Here is a 26,207-nt window from a genome sequence, read left to right as displayed (position 1 = left end):
TTGCTCGTCATTATCAGGTGGATGTTCGTGGGCCGTCGGCTGATTCTTTTGGCAGTAGTGTAATTCGAGCGAGACTCTCGGGGTCCCATCCCATTTAAAGCGGCTTGGGTACATCCCAGCAGTCTGGACTGATCCTGGTACGTACAGGGAAAGGAAAATTATGTTTCTTACCTGATAATTTCGTTCCTGTAGTACCAAGGATCAGTCCAGACGCCCGCCCTATATTGTGCGTAGGAGAATCCGCTCGACTCCCATTTCTATCACAATTCCGCTTTGCACAAGGTAAGTGGAATTTTTCCTTCTTTCTCGTTTGGGGAAGGAATGCCTTAGGGGCTGCAGATTTATGTTCTCTCGTTTTGCGCATTGCGTTCTATTGGTGTTTTGCATTGTTTGCGCTTTGCCTTTTTGCACGAGGTTACTGTTTTTTACTTACCTTACTACTTGATCTAGACAGTTGCCATGGTTATTTGGCTAAGTGTGCGGAGGAGTTCTCTTCTTCTTCTGCTTGGTATCCATTATACTGAAGGACGGCAGGTGGCGCACCAGTATATCTGGGAGGTGCTTTCAGTTTCTCTCTGACTCCATCTGCTGGAGGGGAGACATAACCAGCAGTCTGGACTGATCCTTGGTACTACAGGAACGAAAATTATCAGGTAAGAAACATAATTTTCCTTTAATTTTCAAAGTGAGAGCCTGCACACGCTTTCACCCCGCCCCTATAGCATGGGTGCTTTTTTCCAATGAAAGCAGCGCATGTACTTTTGATAATACAAAACTACCTGTGGTGTTTCAGTCCCTGTCCCACCCCTTGGGAATGTCCCCACCCCCTGCAAATATGGAGAAAAGTAGGCGCCTACTGGCACCAGCGTGTACTTTGCCCTGTATAACCTGTTGTGGGCAGTCCGTGGATAAAGCTCCGTTTTACCCACGAAAACTGCCCTTACCTAGGGGGGATTTGCACTTCAACGGGATTTTGCCAGTGTTGCTGCCAGCCCAAATAAGAATAGTAATGTAAATGTTACCTACAAACGATCCTCGCAGTATTTTCCAACCTTTGATCGTTCATTCTCTGTGCTCTTGAATCTGGTAACTTGTGGTGTCTTTTTTATTGGGCACCAACAAATGATAGCGCAGTGAGTGAGCTTTCGAGACCGTACAGGTCCTCCCTTCAGTTGTGCCTGAGAGGCTGAAAGAAGGAAGCTTTTAGGGATAGAAAAATGTTGTTGTGCAGTATTTTTCATGGTGAGCTATGGACGTATTTTGAATCTACCTTCAGGCTGCTGCTGCAGGAACCCAGAGGAATTTTTGTTTTACTTCACACCGCGCTAGTGCTGCCTTAGCGAGATGACCACCAGAATGTTACCGCCTTTACCACTCCTTGGCACTATTCTTGGTAGGAATCAGGCTGGGAGGGGGGAAGAAGGAGAAATCCCTGCTCGTGCTGGCCAGGAGTGAGGCTGGTATTTTTTTTTCCCCGGGGATGCTCATGGGGCCCCCATTTCCAATTTCTGCCCGGGTGCTGGTTAGCCTAGAGCCTTGGTTCGTAACGCGTGTACTTTTTAGCCATGCTGGAATGACCAGGGGCGGAGGTGGGTTATGGCAGAGAAGGGAAAGAAGGGGTGTGGTGAGTGCAAAATTAACTCCTCCCCCCAGTGCTTCCTGTGCATACTTTGTACCTGTGGGGAAATCAGCTGGAAAGTCTGCAGGCCACTTTTTTTTTTTGAAAGGGTACTTTTTCTTTGAAAACAAGGTCACGGGTCCTGCAGCTTTCCTGATCTTTTCTTGAAATTGTCGTCAAAGGCCACGAGGGACCGTTAACCCAGCCCGGGGTGGTTCAGAGCACATCACCTGCCATTGTTTTTTTTTTTTTTTTTTTTTTTGACCCCGTTTCAGCTCTCGCGACAGAGAAGCGCCATCGCCGATGACCTTATCCAGGCGCGGCGGGAGGCCGAGCGGCACGGCGAGGTCCTGCTGCGCGCCTCTCGGGAGAAGGAAACGCTCACGAAGGACAAGGCGAGCCTGGTGATGCAGCTGACTGCATCCGAGCGCGAGAACAGGGCACTGGCGGAGGAGTTAGCCGGGCCTCAGGTAAGGGAGAGGCGGATTGCATGTCAGCGCAGTGATCCAGACGAGGGAGGTGCTCGTGGGGAAATGCAAGACCATTCCTTTATTATTCCTCATTTATTGGCGCCCATCTACAGTCTTTTGGGGGACAATTCTGTAACATTGCCCATAGGTTGGCTGGCAAATATTTGCACAAGTTACACCAGTTTTCAAAGTGGACTTGTGCGCATAGCTAAAGGTGCTAAAGCACCTTTTAAGCTTTTAACCCGTACGCTCCTTGGTGACACTTTATATTTTATTTCCTGCCTTATCTTCTTTCCAGCTTGTTGCAAGCTTCCAAGTTCTCTTCACTGTTGATTGTAACTTGACTATTCCTGCCCATTGTTATCTTTCGTTTACTTGAATTGTTACTTCAGTTATACCATTGTTAAATGTAAACCGATCCGATATGGTTATTACTATGAAGGTCGGATATAAAACAACTGTTAATAAATAAAATAAATAATAAATAAATATGCCTTTGAAAATTATCCCAGCAAAATACGCACATTACGCTGCCATCTGATGCAGGAGGTTTTGCTGAGAGAGTAGTACCCATAACGGTATATTTGAAACGGGCACGCAGGCGCATTACGTGTGTGTGTGTGTGGTGTGTGTGTGTGTGTGTGGGAGCGCGGCCAGATACGCGGCAGTTTTATACCCTGCACACACACGCGCATGTTATTAGCCCTGGCGCTCATATACGTGCGACTGATCTAAATGGTGGTGCGCACCACAGCGTGATATCAGCCTTCGTATGAATGGAACTTTAATATCAATATCACTACATGATCATCTCATCATATGTCCCACTGCCTAATTAATCAAGAATTCATATACACCTCGCCTCCCCCCTACGACTGCTCACATATTACAGGACTGCTACTTGATTGATCAAAATCGCTAGTTATATTAGATTCACTATTTAAAATGTTATATCGCATTTTGTTTAATGTTAATGTATCTTAACCAAATTCCCAGTTTCATACTTCCTGTTCTCTGTAAGACACACATTGTTATGTCATCCCAAAGTTGCTTGTAAACCGAAGTGATTAGCTAACATTGTTACTAGAACTGCGGTATATAAAAAATGTTAAATAAATAAATAAATATCTGCTTTGAGCTGTGCAAGGGAGGAAAACTTTAGAACAGGCAGGCGCCCACGCCATGACCAGTTTCACCAGTCCTTGCACCCAGTTTGCCCAGTCTACAGCTAAAGTCCTCCAAACCCCCATGGTTCCTTAGCCTCAGTTACCCACCAGACCCCCTCCAAGACTTCAGAGATGCCTGGAAATAGTTTTAAGACTTACACCTCCCTCCATAGTAGAAGTACATTTGCACACAAATATACCTGGGCGTGCACTCAGGTGCGTAGGTAGTTTGGTCCCGCCCTGGAACGCTCACACCACGCCCACATTCCATCCCTTCCCCCCCCCCCCCCTGTGCAAGATATTCGCGCATCGGGACTTGTGTGTGCATGTGGACGGTTTCTAAAATCGGGTGGACACCCGCGTGTGCTAGAGGCGTTGCAAATCTCCTGATTTTGGCGCTTGCCTGGCTTTTAAAATTCACCTTAAATATTTTACAATCAGAAAGTCTGGATGTAAGTGTCAGCCTCACCCCGACTCCGCCCGCTGGCATTCCTCTCCCCTCTGTGCGCCCTTGTGCGGAGCTTCGCTAACGGACCTGACCCTGAAGACGGTGGTTTTGGTGGCCATTTGTTCAGTAAGACGGATTTCGGAGCTTCAGGCTTTGTTCTGCAGAGATCCGCTCTTGCGTATTTCCAATCGTGGGTTTACGCTGTGAGCGGTTTCATCCTTCTCACCGAAGGTGTGGTGTCCTCCTTGCAATGTTAATCAGATGGTTGAGCTGCCGGCTTTTCCAGAGTGGTCTCGGGATTCGCCAGAGCCCAAGGATTGTTGCAATATCTTAAGGTCACTGGCAGTTTTCGGCGATCGGATCATCTCTTTTAGGGGGTTGGTGGGGCCAAAGAAAAGGGATCAAAGATCCTAAAGCCATGATTTCATGTTGGCTAAAAGAGACCATTTGTTCAGCTTATATTTGTAAAGGTCGAATGGCACCGCCAGGTCTGCACACGCCCTCTACAGGACTGGTGCAGCAGGATCATAAGATCCCAAGAGGTGTTCAGGCGCTGCCTGGTTGTGACTAAATGTCTTCTAGGAAATGTCGGGAAATTGTTCTTTCTGCCAAAGGAGGTGTTACAAAGCACTGATGGAAATGGTGTCCAGACTTTTGCACATGCCATATTCACTATTTTATTATTTTCAGTCTGTTAAATTCAGCAAATAAATAGTAATTTTGCATTAAAAATTGCAGAAAGTTGTCTTGATGAGCTTAATACAGAATCATGGAGAGGTTGTGCCAACTTCTGTTTATTGAGAGATTAACTGAAACATACTTGAGACCTAACCACAACTGTAAATGTCCTCTAGGTTCATGGTATTTTTTGGCTTGGCAGCTTCCTTTTTTTACTCCTTTTGGAATTGCCAGATTAATCAGAAAAGGCCTCTGTTAGACAATAGTGCCACAAGTCTTCATTCATCGGTACCCAAGTTATTTACCATAATTCAATAATCTTCCAGGGAACCAGAGACTGCGACTCTGTTTGCAGCCCAATACGTGAGCACCCGAGTTCTAGCTAGTAAGCGTTGCACTTTCAAAGGGATCTAGCCACCTGGGGAGCCTTTGAAAACTTACCCCAGCTATACAGCCTGAAACTAGCTGCCTATATTCACAAAACATGCTGCCTGATCTCTTATAATCCCCCTTCCCAGACTTCTCTTAAATGTGGTGGAGGCATAGCCTAATGGTTAGGGCAGTGGACTGGGATCCAGAAAAGCCAGGGTTCAAAGCCACTGTTGCACTGCATACACAGCCTGGCTTCCTGAGGTTTCCAGTTTAGTTTTTGTCCACACGTTTCTCTTTATACTTTATCGTCACTTTATTCTATATTTGGTATGGGTCCATCTGTGTTCTGCACATGTGATTGAGGTGAGTTATTCTGCTGGCATGTAGTTTCTGTGTAGAGATCTATACAGTCCGACTAGTGCCTGCTTTCTAATAGGAGAGGTGTATTGGTGTTTTAGGGCTAGGTGTAATATTTGCAGTGTTGTCTTTTCATAGGCAGGGTTGTTACTGCTTGAGTGCTGGCATTTAGTGATTTTTTGGTATGGGAGGTTTACTATATTGCAATTGTAAATCATTTAACTCATGGCTTTCTGAGGGCCAAGCCCGCAACCGGTACACATAACAATAGACGTAATACTTTTATAGATTCCAAGTGCTTTTTTTTTTTTTTTTTGCAGGGTTTTCGGGTCGGCCCCACAGCAGTGCATGTAAAAGTAATAGGCATGATGTGATATTTTTACCTCGGAAGACTGAGAATGTCCTTTTTTATGTAAAATCTGTTGTTATAGATGCACCGGTGTTAAAATTGTGTGCGGTGAGGGCTGGAAGGAGGTAGCGCTAAGGCTGTAAAGTTCGCCTAGGCTACCCTAGCACCCAGACCCCACGCCATTCACCCACGTCTCCAGGGAGCAGATGCTGGGGGGGGGGAGGATGTTGGCTTTCCTGGCAACGAGGCAGGGTTGCCAGCTTCCTAGAGCTGTTACCACTGCCGCTCTTATCTGCCACTCCTCCGGGGGCCCTGACCCCTGCTTTCCCCCTTCTGCAGCATTTCAAATCCACCAAAGAGCCTGACTCCGAGGTGACGCCCCCCCCCCTGCCTTGACCCTCTTGACTATCTGACCTGTGCTTGCAGGGGGGAGGGGGGTGAAGCACCTTCTCTCCCTCACCTCGGGCAGCAGATTGCCGTGAGTTGCTCCTGTGTAGATCACTCTGGGTTTGTCTGCAATAAGGTGAGGAATGAACGTCGCAAAGAATCAATGTTCAGGATGTGTAGGCACTGGTTTAGCAGGCCTAAGACATAGGTAGGAAGCCCCTCTGGACGTGATTGTGCCCCCCTACTGGACCACCCTCTCACCTTGAAAAGAAGAGGATCCCCCCCCCCTTGTATTGATGCCCCTTTTCCCTCCCCCCCCCCCCCCAGGGAACTGAAGACCCTGCGGTGCCCCCCACAAGAAGATTCTGGCCCTCTCGGCGCCCCCGTTCCTCCAGAAACTCAGCTCACAATTCCGGGGGGCCTTGTCTTCATGCATTTGGGCATCGCAGAGAGCACCGGGGGGTGGGGGGCGCAGTTTTCTTACAGGAGAAGGCCATCAAGGGGAGGGCATGGTCACCTTTAGGGGCTGGGAAGGAAGGTGATGGAAGGAGAGTGCTTCGTTCAGGGATAGGAGGTTTGGCGGGATCACGTATATCTGGCACATCACGGCTTAAGCAGCCCTGCCTGGCTGAGTAGCAACACAACGGGCTAAGGACAGCAGCGCAAGTGATGAGCGTAGGTCGGGGGCCGAAGCTACGTTTAAGCCTAAGCAGCTTTTTGAAGCTTCCCGCTTGCGGGGGCGGCATGGTTTCAGTGGCTGGAACTCCTTCCTCGGGAGATGCCGCGAACGCAGCAACTCCCATCCCTGGCCAGCCGGGAAATCGAGCCCAAGTGTCCCTCCGCGCCCTTGGTTCGGCTGTTGATCAACATGCGGAGTCCGATATTTAATTAAAAAACAACAAAACTTATCCGGATAAGTCTGATTTTATCCTGCTGGGTGGAACTGCTAAATATCCTGCACATGGCCAGCAGGCACCACTTGGCCGGATAAGCTCCCGTCTTTTCCCGAGTGTGGATCCTCCGGCAAAAGAGCTGCGACGTTTGGATGTAAAGCGTGCGTCGTTGCGGTGCCTGAAGGTCACGAACAGCTTCCGCTTGCCAGATCATCTTTTCTGCGCTATGGAGCGGTGCGAAAAGGGGGTCATAAGGCGACAAGAGCCACAACCGCGCGGTGGTTGAAGGAGGCTGTTAGCTCCGCGTGTATCGGTCGGGGTCGCCCTGTCCTGGAGGGGCTAAGGGCTCACTCTGCCCCTTCCCAGGCGGCCTCCTGGGCCGAGGGTCAGCAGGTTTCACCGCAGGAGATGTGTAGGGCGGCTGCGTGGAAGTCGTTGCACGCTTTCGCCAGGCGTTGCCGTTTGGATGTCCAGGCCCCGGAGGCCATGGGCTTTGGTGAAAGAGTCATTCGAGCGGGACTCTCGCGGTCACATCCCGTTCTAGGGAAGCTTTGGTTCATCCCAGGAGTCGGGACTGATCCGGGTACGTACAGGGAAAGGAAAATTTGGTTCTTACTGCTAATTTTCGTTCCCGTAGTACCACGGATCGGTCCAGAGTCCCGCCCACTGGAGGAAGGGGAGATTTGGAGAGGCCGCTAGACCTGTTTTTGTGATTACTCTGAAGAATGGCACAGGTTTGGTTAGTCCTACACAGGGTTTTGTGTGGGCGCAGTTATCTGTTCCAGGTTTTCACTTCCCACTGCTCGTTCAGGGGATGTTAGTTGGTTATTGTACTGGTATTTGTTTCTATTTTGGGCTTGGGTACAGATCAATACTGAGGGACTGCAGGTGGCACACCAGCTTATGTGGCAGTGGCAGTGAAACTTTCTCTGTCTCCATCTGCTGGAGGGGAGGCAAAACCCAGGAGTCCGGACTGATCTGTGGTACTACGGGAACGAAAATTAGCAAGTGAGAACCAATTTTCCTTTCTTGGTGTGCATGGAGGTGTTTTCTTATTCCTACCAATTTTCTTTTTATGCTCACATCATAATTTGTTGCATCTTTTTTTTTTTTTTTTTGTGATTGCTGCTTGTCTGTGTGCTATTGTGCATTTCTGTTTGTGCGCATATGTGCTTTACTTTTCCTCCATTTGGGTGGTTTTCTTTGAATGTGTTTCTTTTCCTTTGTGTCTGTGTAGGTGATGTGATGTATTTGTGTGTTTCTCTTCTGTGTGCATTTCTTTTTGTATCTTTGTGTGTGTGTGTGTTTCTGTTTTTATGTGCAATTTCCTTCCTTGTGTGTGTGTGTGTTTCTGTTTTTATGTGCATTTTCCTTCCTTGTGTGTGTGTATGTGTTTCTGTTTTTATATGCATTTTCCTTCCTTGTGTGTGTGTGTGTGGAGGGCGCTTGCATCAGGCCGGGAGATGCAGTGTAACGTAGCATGCTTGTTACTAGGGAGTAGTGTTTGTGTACAGCTTGCAGTAATAAACTGAAGCCAGTTCTGCTCCGATGCACTAACAGCTGATAGGTGTAAAATAGGAAGGAAGGGAGCAGAAGAGAGGCATGGGTGGGGGAGAGAGCGGTGAAATGTGGGAGACAGAGAACGTAGAAACCAGAACCTCTTAGCTTGGATACAGGTTAGTATGGTGTCGGTAACGGAGTTATCTTCTTGGCTCTCACTCTCCAGCCAATACACCGTGTACATTCTGGGGACGTATCCTGACCGTGCTGTGCGGAGCGTCTCCCTTACTTCGTAGGAACGTGCTATGTCTCTCGGGCCAGGACGTTGCCTGGCCCAGCTGGTCCTGTACGTGGTTTTGCCATTGAACATCTGGATGCGTGCTCTCCCCTATGTTCCCCCTTACGGCTGCTTCTGCAGTCTGAGGGGGAACTTCTCAAGATGCCTCCCAGAGTGGTGGCCGTGGACAGTGTCCTGATTTTGATCCTTGTATTTGTGCCCACTTCTCTCTGCCCAAGGGGCCAGCCTGGCTGTGTGGATGACCGGGAAGACGCTAGGCGTCTAACGCCATATGGTGCTGGGGAGAGGAAAGGTGCTTCTGATGTGCTTTTGAACGTGCTTTTTCAGGTCAGAGAAGGAGGCCTTGGAAAGCAGCCTGTATGAGATCCAGCAGCAGCTGGTCCAGCTGGAGACCAGGAAGGGACAAGCGGAGGTGGAGAGCCAGAGCCTGATGCTGGCCAAGGAGGCACTGCAAGGTATTGTGGAGGATGGGCACCTCTCCTCCACCTTCCCCTCTCTTTCCTCTCTGCCTCTACCCCCCCTTTTTTCTCTTCTCTGCTGCCTCCTTCCCTCCATTTCTCCCTTCTTCTTTTCCCTCTGTTCTTCTCTTCACCTCATTTCTTCCCTCTTCTCTTTACCTTTTTCTGTCCCTTCCTCTCTTCCCCTCTTCTCTCTTCCGCGCTTCCCACTGTCTCCCAGCCTGCCCTGCTCTCTCTCCCTTGTCGCTTTATTCTAGCTGAGATCACGGCTGTCCGGAAGCAGATGGAAGTTGAGCTGAGCAAAGGGGACCGAGACAGGGAGCTCCTGGGCCAGAAGCTGTCTCAGATGGAACGGGACGCGCAGGCCACCCTGAGAAACGAGCAGGCCGCCCACGAGGAGGATGTGGATCGGCTCCAGAGGGAGAAGGTACAGGCCTGGCCCGGACTCCACCCCACACAGCCAGGCACAGTGCTCCTCTCTCACTGTAGTCTGCTACGGAAGGGGCTTTTGCATTTTCCGCAGATCAGCCTGAATTACTTCCATCTCTTACTTTTCCGTTCTACCTGATGAGAGCGTGCCTAAGGTTTGTCACGAGCTGTTCAGACAGCGGGCATCAGTTCTGCCTCCCCCCACCAGCATTTGACCCAAGCCTGGTGCATCTGTCGTGTGCTAAGTTGTGGCAGTGGTGGATCTGCAAATCCCTGGGATTCCCCACCACTCAGGGCCCTTTTGCAGAGCAGGCAGGTCTAAGTCAGTCTTTCTGTGGCCACTTTGGCCCGGCTTTACCCAGTCTGTCATGCATTTTTGATCTAGAGATTGCACTGATGTGTTCCTCAACTTTCCCCCACCCACACACAGTCCCTATCCTCAGCAGGCGACCCCCCCCTCACCCCACCCACTGTATAGCTCCGATCTCTTGAAGGGACGCATCGTCATGCAGGCATTCCCAGGGTGGGGGAGGCCAGGAGAGGCAACAACGCATGTCATTTTGCATTCTGTTTATTGATTTAAAAGGTGTATAACCCGCTCACTCCTAAACGCTCGTGGTACAGAAAGCATTAAAATTAACAAACATAATACAAGGTACAAAGAAAAAATAAAAACCCAAGCGTGCTGACTCTTAAATGTACACAAGGCCGGCGAATGGCACTGACGCACGATTCTGAAAAGGAAAATTTTCAGGGAAAAAGCTCGTTCGCGCGTCTCCATCAAGCGGCTAAGATCTGGAAGAGGCCACTTGTAGTAGACCCCAGCGGGCAACTTTGAAGGGTAAACGCGTCCGCGGTAAAAAGCAGGGGCAAATCTCCTCAGCGATTGTCAGAGGGAAAGGACGTGCCCCGAGGAGCCCGTTGGGCTTTGCAACAGCCTGCGTTGGTACGAAAATAGCGCCAGGCACGGTGGTGGATTTAATTCTCCGCTCGCTGCGGGGGTGGGGGGGGGAGGTCCCCTTTCCAAAATCAGATCATTCGGCGGGCCTGGAGGGGCCTCCTCTGATGCCGTGCGGGGCCCTGCAGGACTGCCGCTTCCAGAGACCGGGTGGACCTCCGGTGATGGGGCGGATGTTCCTTGGCAGTTGCCCACTCTGAGGGGGATATTCAAAGCCTTTGTGTGTGTGTGTAATCTTTTGAGTTAGGCACCTGGAAGCTGAGTTTAGAAACTTTATCCCTGCTGACCTCTTAAATTTTGTACGCACAGTGCTTTCTGCACACAAACATTATCCAGACAAACAGGGTCGTCACTGGAGGCATTCTGGGAGCGGGGCTAAACTTTTGCTGGTGAGCGCACACAGGGCCTAATTTGTAAAAGCATTTACGTACTTAAAAATGGGTTTTACACATGTAAATGCATTTTCCCTGTACGTACCCGGATCAGTCCAGACGCCTGGGTTTATTCATTCCTGCCAGCAGATGGAGACAGAGAAAAGCCTCGCTGACACTGCTTGATAAGCCCTGGTGCCACCTGCAGTAGCTCAGTATTTCTCTGTCTCCAGCACTTTACCCGAGTAAGTGGGATTTTGAAAATTGCTACAATAGTAGTTTAATTTACACATGCAAATCCTTTTGAAAATTACCCTCATATCGAGCGCTCTCTGGATAAAATTGTGCACACAAGTTTGGTCGGGGGAAAAAAAAAAGGCCCTAACTTTATCTGCTAAAGTTGTGTGTGCGTAATTTTCCCCAAGTATATCCGGTGGGAGACTTCTGCGTGGAAATCCCGCCGACTATCTGTGAAATATTACATGCATAACTTTCCCAGAGAAATTTGCCATTCGCCAGCCTACTGAACGTCGACCTCGGCGCTTGTTGGGAATTCTACCTCCACCCAGTTCTTTAATATTAAAAAAAATTAAGATCCTGCAGGCTGCACGGTCTTCTGTTCGTTTAATTTTTTTTTTTTTGAAATTTAAGTTTTTCATTTATTGAACCATTCAGCACATGAATAACACACAGTACAAAGAACCGGCCAATGAACAAAAGCATAGAAACCAATCTGGTTACAGAATTCAATAAGTTTCCAATAACTGTTTTTCCCCCTTCCCCCCCTCCCTCCCACCGCATGGCAGAATCTCACAAGAAACACCAATTCAGTAACAGTAGTATAAAGCTTCAGCAGAATACAAAATACATGGTTTGGAAATATACCATAGCAGAAGGTGATGATCCAGGTGTCCGGAAACAAAAATCCAGCCTTAACAGTCCACCAAAACAGAAACGATACATAGTATATAACAGAAAATGATAAGCTTCTTACAGTGTCAAGATGTAGTCAGTAAAGGGCTTCCAAAGTTTGTGGAAAGAAGTGTGTCTGTGATACTTGTCAGCTGTAAGTGATGCCAGGTGTTTATATGAGTGTAATTTTACTAATACTTCGGAAAGTGTGGGCAGGCGAGGAGACCGCCAATGAAGAGCAATAAGACTACGTGCAGCAATAAACACCTGTATACACAATTTCTGTTGCATTTTATCTAGCGTATCGGGAAATACATGCAGTAAGGCCATCTCCATCACTGGAGAATTAAGAACCCCAAGCATATCGCTGATCATTTTAAAAATCCCTTCCCAAAATGGCTTAAGGATGGGACAGGTCCACCAAACGTGCTGATATGAGCCTAAATCCCCACATTCTCGCCAACATGCGTCCGGGACCTGCGCATACATTTTATGAAGCTTGACAGGTGTAAGATACCATCGGTACATCATTTTATAACAGTTCTCCTGTAAAGTAGCAGATATAGAACAATGGCGGGCCTGTGAAGCAATAATGCTCCATAGCTCAGGGCTGATGCTATTGCCGAGATCCCGCTCCCATTGGACAATGTGGGTGCCAATTAGTGCATTGGGAGGATAAAATAATTGATAAATTTTGGATATAGACCCACTAAGGGCATCTCCTTGAAGGAAATATAATTCAAATAAGGTTCTCCCCGTGCGCATGTAGTTGCCTTTAATCGCGCTGCGAATGAAGTGCGCAATTTGTGCATATAGCAGACAATCCTTGTGATCTAAGTCATACAAAGTAAAGAGTTGCTCCCTAGGTATCAGAGAACCTAGCTGCAAAAGATGCCCCATTGTAGTGATCCCTTGCGCCGCCCAATGCTGCATGCGAGACGTTTGGTAACCTGGTGAAAAGCTAGTATTGGTCACTAATGAGGATTGATAATAGTATCGGTGAGTACCCACTAATTTTTGCCTGGAATGGGCCCAGATCTTCATGGTAACTCCCAAGGACCAGGGTATCTGATATATCGGCAGCCACGTATGTGCATATAGCAGCAATTTGTGCATATAGCCATAAAACAGCAGAGAGATTCATTGGTCCCAATATAACCTGCTCAATAGTAACCCATTGCTTACGGGCAGCCAGTCGAGAAAAATCTAATACTGCCCGCAATTGGGCTGCATGATAATACCTTAAGAGATTTGGTACCGCCATACCCCCCTGAAGTTTAGGAAGATAGAGCACGGATTTGGATATCCGCGGGGGTCGGCGTCTCCAAATAAAATCAAAAATTCTTGTTTGCCATTTCCGTAACCTATTAGAGGATATAAACACCGGCAAAGATGAAAATAGATATAAAAATTTCGGTAACACCGACATCTTAGTTATAGCAATCCGTCCCAGCCAAGAAAAGGCGGATTTGTTCCATCGACTAAGGTCAGTAGTCACCTTACGGAGTAGCGGGTTATAATTTAGGTCGAATAGGTCTGTTAGTTTGGAGGATAGCAAGATGCCCAGTGTTCGTTTAATTTAAAGCTGGGCTCGCTCTTGCACGCAGTGAGGAGGAGCAGGCTGTCCTGCCTCCTCCCTGCACGTTATTCCCCCCCCCATTGCCTGATGCTGCCTTGGTTCTGTGCAGGAGGCGGTGCGCCTGGAGCTGGAGGGGGAGCGGGAGGAGCTGCTGCACCAGCTGACTCGGGAGCGGGAGGAGCTGGCCGCTCGCTACGAAGCGGAGAGGGAGGAGCTTGGCGAGGAGATCGCAGTGCTGCAGCAGGAGAGGGATGAGAGTCTGCTGATGGCAGAGAACGAGAAGCAGCAGGTAAGGCAGGAAATGGCAGCGTTGCCCCCATTCACATCCTACCCCTGAACTTACTTTCTGACATTTTCTGATGTGCTTAAGGTTTGTAAAATGTGGTGAATCGACAGGACTCGAAACTGCAGTTCTCGGTGTATCCACCGAGCAGCATTTCAAGCTACACACACAGAGCACTGCTATACCATAACACAGCACAGGCGGCAGCAGTGTAAGCTTCTCATGCACGCACATGTACTGCCCCACCATAGAAAAGGTATGGCACAGAGAGCAGCAATTCAAGCTTCACAAATACAGACGCTCATGCACGCATACACGCACCCCTAGGCACATACTTACCGCCCAACCACAGAACAGAGGTTCAGCAAGTATTGGAGTGCTGCAGATGGAGCACTCAATCCTGTGATGGGCTCTGTAGGATGTTGGAGCATTTTTGTGACATTGCTCAGTTCTGTGATAGCAGGACAGGTCTCTGGTCCAACCAGAGTTAGCCAGATAAGTTATTCAGCTAACTCTGAATATTGGAGATAGCATAGCTGGCTAACTCAACTCTTCCCAGTTACTCCCCCGGAACGCCCCTAACTTATCTGGCTAAATTCTAGCCAGATAACTTATTATCTGGCTAGAATTGACGATAACTTATTATTTGGCTAGAATTTAGCTAGATAAGTGTCCTTTAAGAACTTAAGACTTACCATACTGGGTCAAACCAAAGGTCCATCAAGCCGAGTATCCTGTTTCCAACAGTGGCCAAGCCAGGTCACAAGTATCTGGCAAAATCCCAAGGGGTAGACAAATTCCAAGCAACTCCACCTTAATAATGGTTAATGGACTTTTCCTCCAGGAACTTCTATAAACCTTTTCTAAATACAACTACACTAAGAGCTTTCACCACATCCTCTGGCAATGAATTCCAGAGCTTAATTATGCATTGATTTGTAAAAAAACAAGAATAATCTTATTTTATTTGTTTTATATTAATCAATTTTTTTGTAATTTTTCTTCTTTTTTTATTTTTATGTTTTTATTTTTCATATTTTATTTTACACTTTATTGTAAACCGTTTTGATTAATTTACTTGTAATGGCAGTATATAAACATTTCTAAATAAATAAATGTTTGTTTATGCCCTCAAAAAATGTAGCAATTTGTGAGGCAAGACTTCCCTTGGCTAAATCCATGTTGGCTTTGACCCATTAAGCTATGCCTATCTATATGTTCAACAATTCTGTTCTTTATGATACTTTCAACCATTTTGCCTGGCACAGAAGTCAGACTGATCTGTAGTTTCCTGGATCACTCTTGAATCCCTTTTTAAAAATTGGCATTACATTGGCAACCCTCTAGTTTTCAGGTACCATAGACAATTGTAATGATAGTTTACAAATTACTAATAGCGATTTCATTTTTCAGTTCTTTCAGCACTCTGGAATGTATACCATCTGGTCCAGCCGATTTGCTATTCCTTAGTTTGTCAATTTTCCCTATTACATCTTCCAGGTTCACTGAGATTTTTTTCAGTTCTGCTGAATCATCACCTCTGGATATAATTTCTGGCATGGGTATTTCTCTTCCATCTTCCTCACTGAAGACCGAAGCAAATAATTTATTTGGTCTCTCTGCTATGGCTTTGTCATCTATAAGTGCTCCTTTTACCCCTTGATCATCTAATGGTCCAATCGACTCCTTTGCAGGCTTTTTACCTTGAATGTACCTGAAAACGTTTTATTATGAGTTTTTCTTTCCATGACAAGCTTCTCTTCAAATTCTCTCTCTGTTTCTTCCTTATCAATGCTTTGCATCTAACTTGCCAGTGCTTATGTCAATTCCTGTTTTCTTCATTTGAATCCTTTTATTATTTCTTGACAGATGTTCTTTTAGCTATTATAGCCTCTTTCACCTCACCTTTTAACCATGCCAGTAGTTGTTTAGCCTTCCTTTCACCTTATCTAATGAGTGGAATACATCTGGTCTGGGCTTCCAAGATGGTATTTTTAAACAACATCCATGCCTGAACCAAACTCTAACCCTTGCAGTAGCTCCTTTCAGTTTTTTCGTAACCTTTTTCCTCATTTTATCATAGTCACCCTTTTGACAGTTGAATGCCGTCACAGTAGATTTCTTTTTTGCGCTTCCTCCAGTTATTAAGTCAAATTTGATAATGTTGTGATCACTACTGCCAAGTGGCTCCAACACTGTTACCTCTGGCACCCAATCTTGTGTTCCACTAAGGACGGGGTCTAAAATAGTTTTCCTTCTTGTCGGTTCTTGTACCAGCTGCTCCATGAAGCTGGCATTTATTTCTTTGTTATCTGGCTAAATGCTTCTGCATATGGACCTTTTTTGAGGGCAATTTTCAAATGCTACATATGTGTAAATGGCTGCTTACATGGGTAAAAAGGCTATTTGAAAGTTGCCCACTTTATATGCAGGTACAAGCATATTTGTAGCTTCACAACCCCCGTACTTTTACCTGCACTGTAGTGGAGGCGTTGCCAGGGGAGAAGAAAACGCAGGTAGTTTTGTATTTCAAAACAACACGCGCTGTTTTAGTCAGAAAAAGTAGATGCAGGTCCCTGTGGGTACTTTTTTTTTAGGCAGTTTTCACAGCGACTGTGCACGTAGTTTCACTTTGAGAATCTGTGTGAAGACCACAGCTTTGCAGCAGTGTGTGGGTAGTTTAAAAAATTGCCTCAGTTGATGTTTAAAATGTTGAATAAACTTTACATTACAAAAAAAAAAAAAAAATCGCCTCCAAAATTTATATCGTTTTCTCTTTTCGGGGTTGGATCAGTATTTTTGAAGTTAAACTTTTCCCACCGGAAGCTTCCTGATGGGCCCTCAGCCAGAGAAGGATTAAGGCTGACTTTCTTTTCCCCCTCTCAGGCTCTCTCGCTGAAGGAGTCGGAGAAGACTATTTTGTCGGAGAAACTGACCGGTGCTCAGCACAACCTCGCCAACCTGAACATGGAGCTGGAGAGGCTGCGTCGGGAGACTCTGAGCCGGCAGGAACAGGACAGGGTGCGTACGGCCTATAACAGGTTAGGGCAGGATCCCGCGCGTACACGGGGGAGGAAAGAGCGAGTGCGTGTGGAGCCTTTCGTGGAGCGGGAGAAGTAGGGACTGAATGGGGTGTGTCCGGCTCGTCAAAAGCAGGGTGGCAATGGAGATGGATGCGCAGGAGCCAAGTGTGTACGGCCTGGGAAGGAGGAGAGGCAGGTCTGAGTATGTATGGCATGATCGGGTGTCTACGGCCTGTCACAGGCAGGACTTGGGTGCACGTGGCCTGTCACAGGTGGGCAGTGGGAGGGGCAGGACTGGGAGCACACTGGCTGCCATAGAGGGGTAGGGACAAGAATTGGGTACGTATGGCCCGTCACAGGCAGTGATGGGGATATGAATTGGCAAGGAATTCCTCGGAAATCTAAGAGCTGGATGCAAACAACGTGCCATATAATCAACATATCCGGGGTAGGGGATACAGCCAGGCAGGGAATGATAGTATTTATTTATTTAAACTATTTATAGGCCACATAATTCAATGTTCTAAGCCACGTAATTCAAAGTTAGAACAAAACCTTTCATAATTACGTTAAAACAAGCACAAAGAACAATAATGAACTTGACAGGGTTTATTATACTGTGAAGAAGATGGGCGGGAACATACGGACACAGCTTGCCTGAGATGCTCAAACAGCACGACCAGCTGAGAAAACTGTCAAGTTCGGTAACGCAGACCTGGTTACGATCTGCTGCCCAGGGCTGGTGTCACACTTTGAACTGTGTGGCACTACGGCGTACCGCACAGTTCAAAGTGCAACACTGGTCCCAGCAGGCAAAGGAGCAAGATGCGGCCCAAGCTGACATGCTGCCGTTGTCCTCCTCTTACCCCTGTCCAAGATGGGAAGAGTGAGTGAGTGAGGGGATCGGAGGAGATGAAGGGATGGAAGTGAGTGAGGGAATTTTAGAAGGTGTAGGAGCGGGAGAGTGAGTGAGGGATGGGAAGGGAGTGTGGGAAGAAAGTGAATGAAAGAATGAGGGGGAGAATTAGGGAACTGTAGGGTGTGTGAGTGAGAGAAGTGATTGGCATTGGTAGGAGGTGTGTAAGAGTGGATCCTCCCCCTCTCTCCTGATGGTGAATCTCCCCGATCCTCATTCCTCTTCCTCTCTTTGCGATCCCTTCTCCCTCTGCTTTTCCCCTGTGCCATGATCCATCCTTTGTCCCTAAGATCCTCCTCCATTTTCTGCCCCCACCTCCCTGAGATCCCTTCTCCTTCCTCCCCCAAATCCACCTCCTATTCCCATTCTCGATCCCCCTTCTCTCTTCCCAGGACCTTTCACTAAGACACCTTTTCCCCCTAAAAGAACTGAATAAAGTAACCAGACACACAAGTTTTGTCGGTAAAGTAAAATACAAATTACGGTTCCCTGTACGTACCCGGATCAGTCCAGGCTCCTGGGTTTTGCCTCCCTTCCAGCAGATGGAGACAGAGAAGTTTTAAGAACAAACTCTGCCTTATATTCCAAGGTGCCACCTGCAGTCTGGCAGTATTTCTCTGTCTCCAGCAGATGGTGGAGGTGCAAAACCCTACAGTCTGTGCTGATTGCTTAGGATTGCCTAGGAGTTAGTTAAGAGTTAGGGTGATCTTGTCTTTTAAAATTTTGCTTTAATTGAGAAAAAAAAAAAGAGGAGCAGTGCTGTCTTCAGCCTCCCAGGGGGGTCGTGAGGTCCTGAGAGGACCATCCCCCGCTGGATTTGGTAATGCAAGAAACTATATTTAGCCTCTGCACTGGAGTCCATTTTTACCCCTTGGGCTTCCAGCTAGCTTGATCCTTCTGACTGTCAGCCCCATTATGTATAGGTAGAACCCTGCCTGCAGTAACCCCGCTCTCTTGCTCTCCCGCGTTAGAGCTATTTCCTCGGCAGTCATACCCCTGATCTGGCTGGTGTTCTGCCCCCCCCCCCCCACCGAGTGCAGAATGCCCCACTTTCACGGTTCCCTTTCTCTTCTCCACCCCCTTGCAGGGCACGATCAATGCACTGATGTCGGAGCTGAAGAATCTCCGGGCTTCGTATGAGGAAGCCATCGCTTCTCAGGAGCGCGAGGTGAAAGGGCTGCAGGAGCACAGCAAGGACCTGGTGAGGCAGCGAGAGGCGGCGCTGCAGGAGGTGAGCACGGGGTGAAGGGACTTCAGGACAGAGCACGGGACCTGGTGAGGCAGCGAGAGGCGGGCACGGGGTGAAGGGACTTCAGGACAGAGCACGGGACCTGGTGAGGCAGCGAGAGGCGGCGCTGCAGGAGGTGAGCACGGGGTGAAGGGACTTCAGGACAGAGCACGGGACCTGGTGAGGCAGCGAGAGGTGGGCACGGGGTGAAGGGACTTCAGGACAGAGCACGGGACCTGGTGAGGCAGCGAGAGGCGGCGCTGCAGGAGGTGAGCACGGGGTGAAGGGACTTCAGGACAGAGCACGGGACCTGGTGAGGCAGCGCTGCAGGAGGAGAGCATGGGGTGTGAAGGGATTGCAGGAGCTGAGCACAGGAGAACAGAAGTTTAAAGCACAGCTAGTGTAGGTGAAGGGGCTCTGGTACAGTGCTTGGGCCATTCCTCATGCGTGTACGTCTTGACTTCTTACCCTGCTACATTCATAATTTGTGGATCAGGAAAGGGCCCTACAAAGCCAGAGCCCCTGGCATCGTAGCTCCTGCCCCAGTTCTGGCACTAGGGCTGGCCACGTAGCTTGCCAAGTGCAGAGAGAATATAGTCTCGGCTAGGAACAGACCCTGCCATGTGCAAAGGTCTGTCCACGTGACGTGGCTAAAGCACCATGTGTGAGCTTGGAGGAAGATGCCGAGGCTGAACAAAGAACACCAGAACTGGCCACAGCCAAAGTCTGTCCTCTCAAAAATAGAAAAACACCAGCGCCAGCCACAACCAAACTCTGCTCTTAGCGAGGACCATGCAAGAACATTGGGCCAGAGCCGAGGTCTGTTCACGATAACATGTGCGTGGAGACAGAAAGGGGTCTCCTGGGAGCTGCTCACATTAAGGCGTGCATAGGAGTGGGAGAAGGAGGTCTCCAGGGGTCCTGCTCACATTAGGGCAGACAAGAAGGCAGGAGGATGGCGTCTCCAGGGCTCTGTTTGGCTCTGTAATTGTATTTTTTTGAGTAGTTTACTTTTCTTCTCTGGTTCAGCACCATTAGCCAGTACCACCCACGGTGTGAATATTTTCTTCGGACATATCAACAGGCTGCACTCTTTCTTCACTACAGCGCCCATATGACTGTATAAGCAGCCTGTCTGCCACTTCCTGCTGTGTGCTGGGTGACGCCCCTTTGTGCAGATGCTTACAGATGTGCGCTGTGCACCGGCTCTCTCAGCCTGCCGGGCGCGCAAGCCCAGTATTAAGCATAGGCAATTACCTAGAGCGCCAAATACCCAGGCTGGAAAGGAGCCCGCCCATGCCTTCTTAAGGGCCATGATCTCTGATCTCCAGTGGGGGGCGTCCACCCCCCCCCCCCTCATTTTTGATCTCTGGGGGTGGAGGGGAATGACCCCCACTCTCCAGTCCTGCCAGTGGGGTGGGCGTGCAGGCACTTCCTGATGTGGGTCTGTGCTGCATCTCACCCCTTTGTATGGCTCTCTTGCAGATGTGCGCGGGTTATCGCGCCTTTCTTTTACAGATGTGCACTCCCCACCTTATCTGTCTTCCCATTCATACAGATGTGTTCTAAGTGAGTCAAGAGTTCCAGCTGAGAATTAGCAAATAATACCAGTATAAGGTTAGAAAGAACCTGGCACCCTTTGCCTCTTCCCCATTTCGAGGTCACACCTGCTTCTGGTGGGATTTATGTAATGCCCTGGACGAACTGGTTGCTCGTGGGTCTTTTTGTTGCAGCTTTAGAGACAGCGCTGCCGACTTCTCCGTTTCAGGTGGAGGAGCTTAAGACCCAGCTCTGTGTAGTGGAAGACACACGAGATGGCATTCGCCGGGACCTTATCGAGGCCCACCGCAAGGTCCGTGAGGGTCAGGAGGGTCAGGCGGTCCAGAGGAAAGAGATTCTGGACCTCCGGCGCGCCCTGAGCGACGAGGGCAAGGAGAAGGAGGCACTGCAGAGATCCAACGAGGAGCTCCGGGCCGCGGTCAAGAGAGCCGAGGGCGAGCGAATCAGGTGAGAGCGCACGGTGTCGGCGGGTTTTACTTAAGGAAGGCCTCCGGGAGCCCACTGGGTGAGAACGTACTGCTGGTGAGCTACTAACCAAGGTTCCCTGTACGTACCCGGGTCGGTCCAGACTCCTGGGTTTTGCCTCCCCACCAGCAGATGGCGACAGAGTAAGTTTTTTGACCGGCAGTATCCTCCATCCATGGTAACCATGGGGGTTCAGATGGAGGCAGCGTCCCCACCAGGTGATGATGTGCTTCTGGGTAGTGTGTTTTTGAAAATGTCCTAAAATTACAAGGATACAGAGTACCTGCATACTTTGCTGCTGCTGTTTGTGTGGCTTGGGAGAGTTCCAGGGGAGAGATGACATGCATATAATTGAAAATGCTCTTGCCCCTAGGAACATCTGCTTGCAAAGTGGCTAAATGTGGCTGCATTGTGCGAGTACATGGCTGTATTTAGCTGCTGTGCCTTATAGCAGTTTTCTCATATCGGGATCTAGCTGCAGAGTTCTGTGGTCCTACAAGCATATGCCATACTGGGTCAGACCAAGGGTCCATCAAACCCAGTATCCTGTTTCCAGTGGTGGCCATTCCAAGTCGCAAGTACCCAAGCATTAAGTAGATCCCGTGCTACTAATGCCGGCAGCAAGCAGTGGCTTATTTCTTATTGATTAATAGCAGTTTATGGATTTCTTCAAGAACTTAACCAACCCTGTATTAAACCCGGCTACACTAGTTGCCTTAACCGCGTTCCCTGGCAATGAACTCCAGAGCTTGACTGTGCATTGAGTGAAAAAGGATTTTCTCTAATATTTTTAAATGTGCTATTTGTTAACTTTATGGAGTGCCTGCTCGCCGCCTCACCCTCCTGCCTCGGCCCTTGCCGCCCGGACACCAGCGTGAATGTCTCTCACACACAACGCTGTTCTTTCCCTCTCTCTCTCTTGCCTGTTAACCTTTTTTTTTTTTTTTTTAAAGACACGGCGCCAAAATAAAAGAAATAGGGAAGTTATCCCACACCCCCTGCTATGTTTTCGGGTATGGTAGGGGGTGGTTCACAGTTCAGAGGAGATAGTTGCCAGTACGGAGGAGGCTGTGGTCATTTGTGCTAACCGTGATGGTAGCTGGGTTTTAACCATGGCTGCGCTCAGGCCTCCCACACCAGCATCTGTGTTCTTAATATGTTTGTTTGACTTCAGTTTAAAGCGAGCCAACGAGGAGAAGGAGCAACGGCTGTCCATCCTGGAGGAGGCGCGTACCGCTATAGAGAAGGAGTCCCTGGATCTGCGTGCAAATCTACGGGATGTGGAGAAGTCACGCCTGGAGGCCCGCAGAGAGCTGCAGGAGCTGCGACGGCAGGTGGGCCTCTGTGTGTGTTATGGGTTAGGTAGGGACTGTGTTTGTGTGTGTTTGTGTTTTATTGGTGGGTAGGCAGGGACTGTGAATGTGTGTGTCTGTGGTTGATGGACAGCAGACATCTGCAGCTCACAGAGCCCAGGCTGGTTCACACTTTCTTGTGTCCTGTGCTATGCAGGGACTTAGGTCCACAGGTCAAGGGCGTCGTGGGAACGGGAGTTAAAAAGCCAGGAGCACATTTGCATTTCCTGTCTGAAATGATTCAGGGCGGGTGAGAGACCCCTCTCTCCTCTGTGTGGCAGGTGAAGATGTTGGACAGTGAGAACAGCAAGAAGAGCAGAGACCTGGCGGAGCTGCAGAGCCGCATGCTGCTGGAGGAGCAGCGGGAGGAAGAGGGCCGCCGTGAGTCCTTTGGCCTAAAGCAGAAGATTGCGGAGACCGAAGCCAGCAGGGAGTCTGCCAGGAAGGAGGTACTTGCCAGACGTGGTCCAGCCCAGCTGCTGTACTTTTATTCACGCTCGGGGCACGTCTTAAAGTGATTTCCGCGAGTAAAAAGCGTCTTAGCTGTCTGAAAACCGCCCTGCCTCAGTGCAGCTAAAAGTCTCTGTGCATTGTTCCACGGCACGTGGAGTTTTAACCACATGAGGAGGAGGAGGAGGAGGATGGCATTTCCAAATCTTTGCTTGTGCTTTTCCAGCACAGAAAAAGCAGGTGCAAGTGACTGTGGGAACTACCCCCATAAGCAGATTTGAAAGTGAAGGTGTACCTGTGTGTCCCCTTCAATTGGCAAAAAAACCACCTGTGGGTAGAAAGGACACGCGGACTTTGTCCCAGTGTGGACAGTTTGAAAATTGCCCCCATAGTATCCCAGTTACTGACCCTGTCCCTCAGCAGATTACTTTCTTTTCCTGGCTCCGTGTGATCCGGGGTGAGTCTCTGTTTCTTTCTGCACTTGTCACTGACTCTCTGTGTGCCCCTGGGGGGAAAAACGCTTTGAGGTCCACGTCAAAAGGGGATTTATTCGGCTAAAGTCCTGCCCTGCCAGAAAGGTGAGGTTTAGCCGAATATAAAAGAAGCGGTGCGGGGCCTAATCTTAGCCCGCGGCACCAATATTCAGCGCTTAGCCAGATGGGTTTAGGAGGGCGCGTCCCGGTCTAATGTTATCCTGGAAAACTTTTAAACTGAGTGGGAAGTATTCAGCGGGACGCGTTTCCTGCTGACCATCTCGGCTCCATTTACTGAGTGAGATTACCCGGGTAACTTGTGCTCGCCGGCCCGCTCGGTATTGACATCTCTGTCTCCCTTACAATTTCGGTTACTGGCAGCTTTCAAAACTGCCCACACTGATGCAAGGTCCTCTTATCCCTCCCATCCCCTGGGCTTTGCACCACTTTTCAAAGGGGAAAATAAAACACGTGCAAGAAAACTGTCCCTGAAAAAAGTATCCGCAGAGATTTCCACCTGCTTTTTCTTTTGAAAATAATGTGCAAGGATTTGAAAATGTCATTATTTCATGCATTATTTTTACCCAACTATAAAAGTCTGATTCTCACCATCCCCCCCCCCACCCAACACACACACACACATACTTTTGCCTAGGCAAAAGTTTTTCAGTTTGCCCACGAAAATCGGTATTTGCCCAGGTAAACGGCTTCTGAATATTGCCCTGCCTGGTTGAAATCGGGCAGTTGCCTTATCTCCCTGTGCCCCGGTCACCGACTCTCTGTGACCCTGGCCAAATCGCTGAACCTCCCTAAGTGCCGGCCTACCCAGCTGTAGGTGGGTGATAACGTCCTGCCAGAAACCTATCACCATCTCTGCACCCCAGAGGTAACGGCAGCCAAGTGCACGAATCACCGTCGTCGATGTTAATATCAGAATGTCGTGCACACGCCAGAGCACAGAGAATGTGCGCGCAGGTGTAGTCACAAGGGGCCTTGCACGTGCTTCAGCACCACAGGTACACTCGCAGGAGGTCGGGCACACGCCTCAGCACCCAGATACCACTCACAAAGGGTCTTGCATGTGTCCCACGCACATCGTTTTTATTTTGCACTGCTTTTAATATTGATGGTAACAGACCCTCCAGGTCCAGTGCCGTTCTCACTCGGGGGCCCTGCTGTGTCCCTCACAGGTTGGCAGCTTGCAGCGGAGGCTTTTGGAGCTGGAGAGCGAGTTCCGCGTGCGGGAGAAGGACCTGCAGGGCAGCCTGGAAGAGGCTCACGGCAACGAGAAAAAGCTGCTGGACAACGCCCGGAACCTGGAGATCAAGATGGAGCGCGCCGCCAGCGAGGCGGCGGAGCTGAGCCTGAGGCTCAGCGCGGCAGAGGGCCGCGTCCACGGGCTGGAGGCCGAGCTGGTGCGCGTGGAAGGCCTGAAGAGGGACGTGGAGTTTAAGCTGGGGAGCCTGCACTCTGCGCTGAGGCGCACCCTGGGCATCGGTCGGACGGGGCGCTTGCCGAGCCCGGGCAGCAGGGGGCGCAGCGGTTCCCCCAAGAGACCCTTCTCTCCCACCAAAGGTAGCCACTCGTCAAGGCCGGGTGCTGTCCCTCTGCCACCGGCCCAGGCCTGTGACCTGTGAGCTCGGACTCCACAAACACGGCAATGCAATGCCCATGCAACAAAACGATTCTTAAACCGAATCCCAGGGTCAGGGCGCATTGTTTTTTGTTTTTTTTTTCCCCTGTGTTCACTGTTTTCCAGTGTAGAGTAGAAGCGCTGCTGCCCACCCAGGCTAGCAAGGGCTAGGATGAGAAAACAGAGACTAAAAGCATTATGTGGCAGTTCTGGAAACCAAACAATCCTCCTGTCTGAAAAAGCATGGGTCTCTTTAAGCAATGCTAGACAATATATTCAGTTAGAGAAACGGCTCATTTCAATCCCAGTAAAGTGTAGGTAAGATAAATATTGAAAGCAGCTAATAACAAAAGTGTACAGGAAGGTATTCATTTCCTAGCGTGTAGCCAGATGGACTCAGGAACAATGGGTTATGTGCTCCTCTGCTACCAGATGGAGACGGAGTCAGGTTTCAAAGCTGACGTCACCCTAGATACACCCCTGCAGTGACCTCAGCCCTTCAGTATCTCTCCGTCTCCTAGCAGATGTGGGCATGCTTTTCCTAGGGGGGGGATCGCTGTACCCTTTAGAAGAAGAAATTCTACTTTTAAATTGGAGAAAGATTGAGCCCCGCTCTCCTGCCGTGATGCACAAAGGTCCCTCCCCCAGTCTGAGAGTTCCTGAGGTGATTTCCAAGATCCCTCAGGGGTGTGCCTTGGTCAGTTAGCTGGGTCCCGGCGTGGGCTTTGCTGCTGAAAAGCAGCGGGTGCAGGAAGCCAAGCGCGGCAGTGACAGCCAAAGCCCCCTCCCTCTGCAGCCGGAGACCATCTCTGCACTCAGCCGGGAAGAGATGAACCCAGGTAAGTTAAAAAAAAAAAAAAAAAAAAAAAAGAGGATTCCTCCCAATTCAGAGACAGGGGGGTTTCGGTAAGACTTCCTCCAGTCTCCTTGCTCGGTGCACCGTATCGACATCGTATCTGAGCAGGTTGAGCCCCCCTCGCCCCTCCCGATGGACTAGGCCCTGCTTTAGGCTCAGTAGGCACACCGCATGGTAGGCTGTGGCAGTGCCATCTTGTGCGCGTTTTTGTGCGTCTTCTATTGCCCACCATAGAGCGTCAATACGCGCGCTGCGTGCCGGTTTTGCGCACGCGCTGTGCACACGATGTCGCGCGCCTACGCGCCTGCATTCGTACGGGCACATCTCTCTGGGCGCGGAATTTAGCTAAAGCCGGGCGCACGGGCTGTGCGCGGGCCTCACCACGGCCCGCCTAGGCACCGAAATCTACGCGCACAAATTTTCAGTCACACGTCTAGCCGGTTAAGTCCAGCTGACAGTTTGGCAAAAGCTAACTGAGTAATTTTGTGCGGGACAGGCGTTTGTCCTGCGGGAGCTGTCGGCACAGATTTAGCTGAGTATTTATTTATTTATTTATTTATGTATGTATTTATTTATTTATTTAAGAGCTTTTGTATACCGATGTTCATGTACTGGTACATATCACGTCGGTTTACATAAAACCAAAGTAGGAAATTACATCGAACAATCGAACATTATGTCAGACAAAAGGTAACGAGTAACAGGTCAAACTTCATGAGAACTTA

The 26,207-nt window shown here is 49.2% G+C and overlaps 1 protein-coding gene across 1 annotated transcript in view; it reads left to right on the top strand.

Annotated features, from left to right (window-relative positions):
• Positions 1-8,166: 8,166 nt before the first annotated feature.
• The window catches only part of LOC115076626 (rootletin-like), a 51,865-nt gene continuing 33,824 nt past the window's right edge, over positions 8,167-26,207 (top strand). Inside the window, exons 1-10 of the mRNA XM_029578276.1 lie at positions 8,167-8,414; positions 8,864-8,991; positions 9,252-9,421; positions 13,353-13,532; positions 16,413-16,547; positions 18,553-18,696; positions 20,462-20,700; positions 21,893-22,052; positions 22,352-22,519; positions 24,184-24,568. Coding sequence (XP_029434136.1) covers positions 8,967-8,991; positions 9,252-9,421; positions 13,353-13,532; positions 16,413-16,547; positions 18,553-18,696; positions 20,462-20,700; positions 21,893-22,052; positions 22,352-22,519; positions 24,184-24,568 — 1,606 coding nt within the window. The 5' untranslated portion in view covers positions 8,167-8,414; positions 8,864-8,966. The remainder of the gene's footprint in view (positions 8,415-8,863; positions 8,992-9,251; positions 9,422-13,352; positions 13,533-16,412; positions 16,548-18,552; positions 18,697-20,461; positions 20,701-21,892; positions 22,053-22,351; positions 22,520-24,183; positions 24,569-26,207) is intronic.

This window comes from Rhinatrema bivittatum, chromosome 15 (genome assembly GCF_901001135.1).
Source record: "Rhinatrema bivittatum chromosome 15, aRhiBiv1.1, whole genome shotgun sequence".
NCBI classification, from domain to species: Eukaryota; Metazoa; Chordata; class Amphibia; order Gymnophiona; family Rhinatrematidae; genus Rhinatrema; species Rhinatrema bivittatum.
The sequence above is the reverse complement of the archived record's forward strand: the minus strand, read 5'-3'. Positions and strand labels throughout refer to the sequence as shown.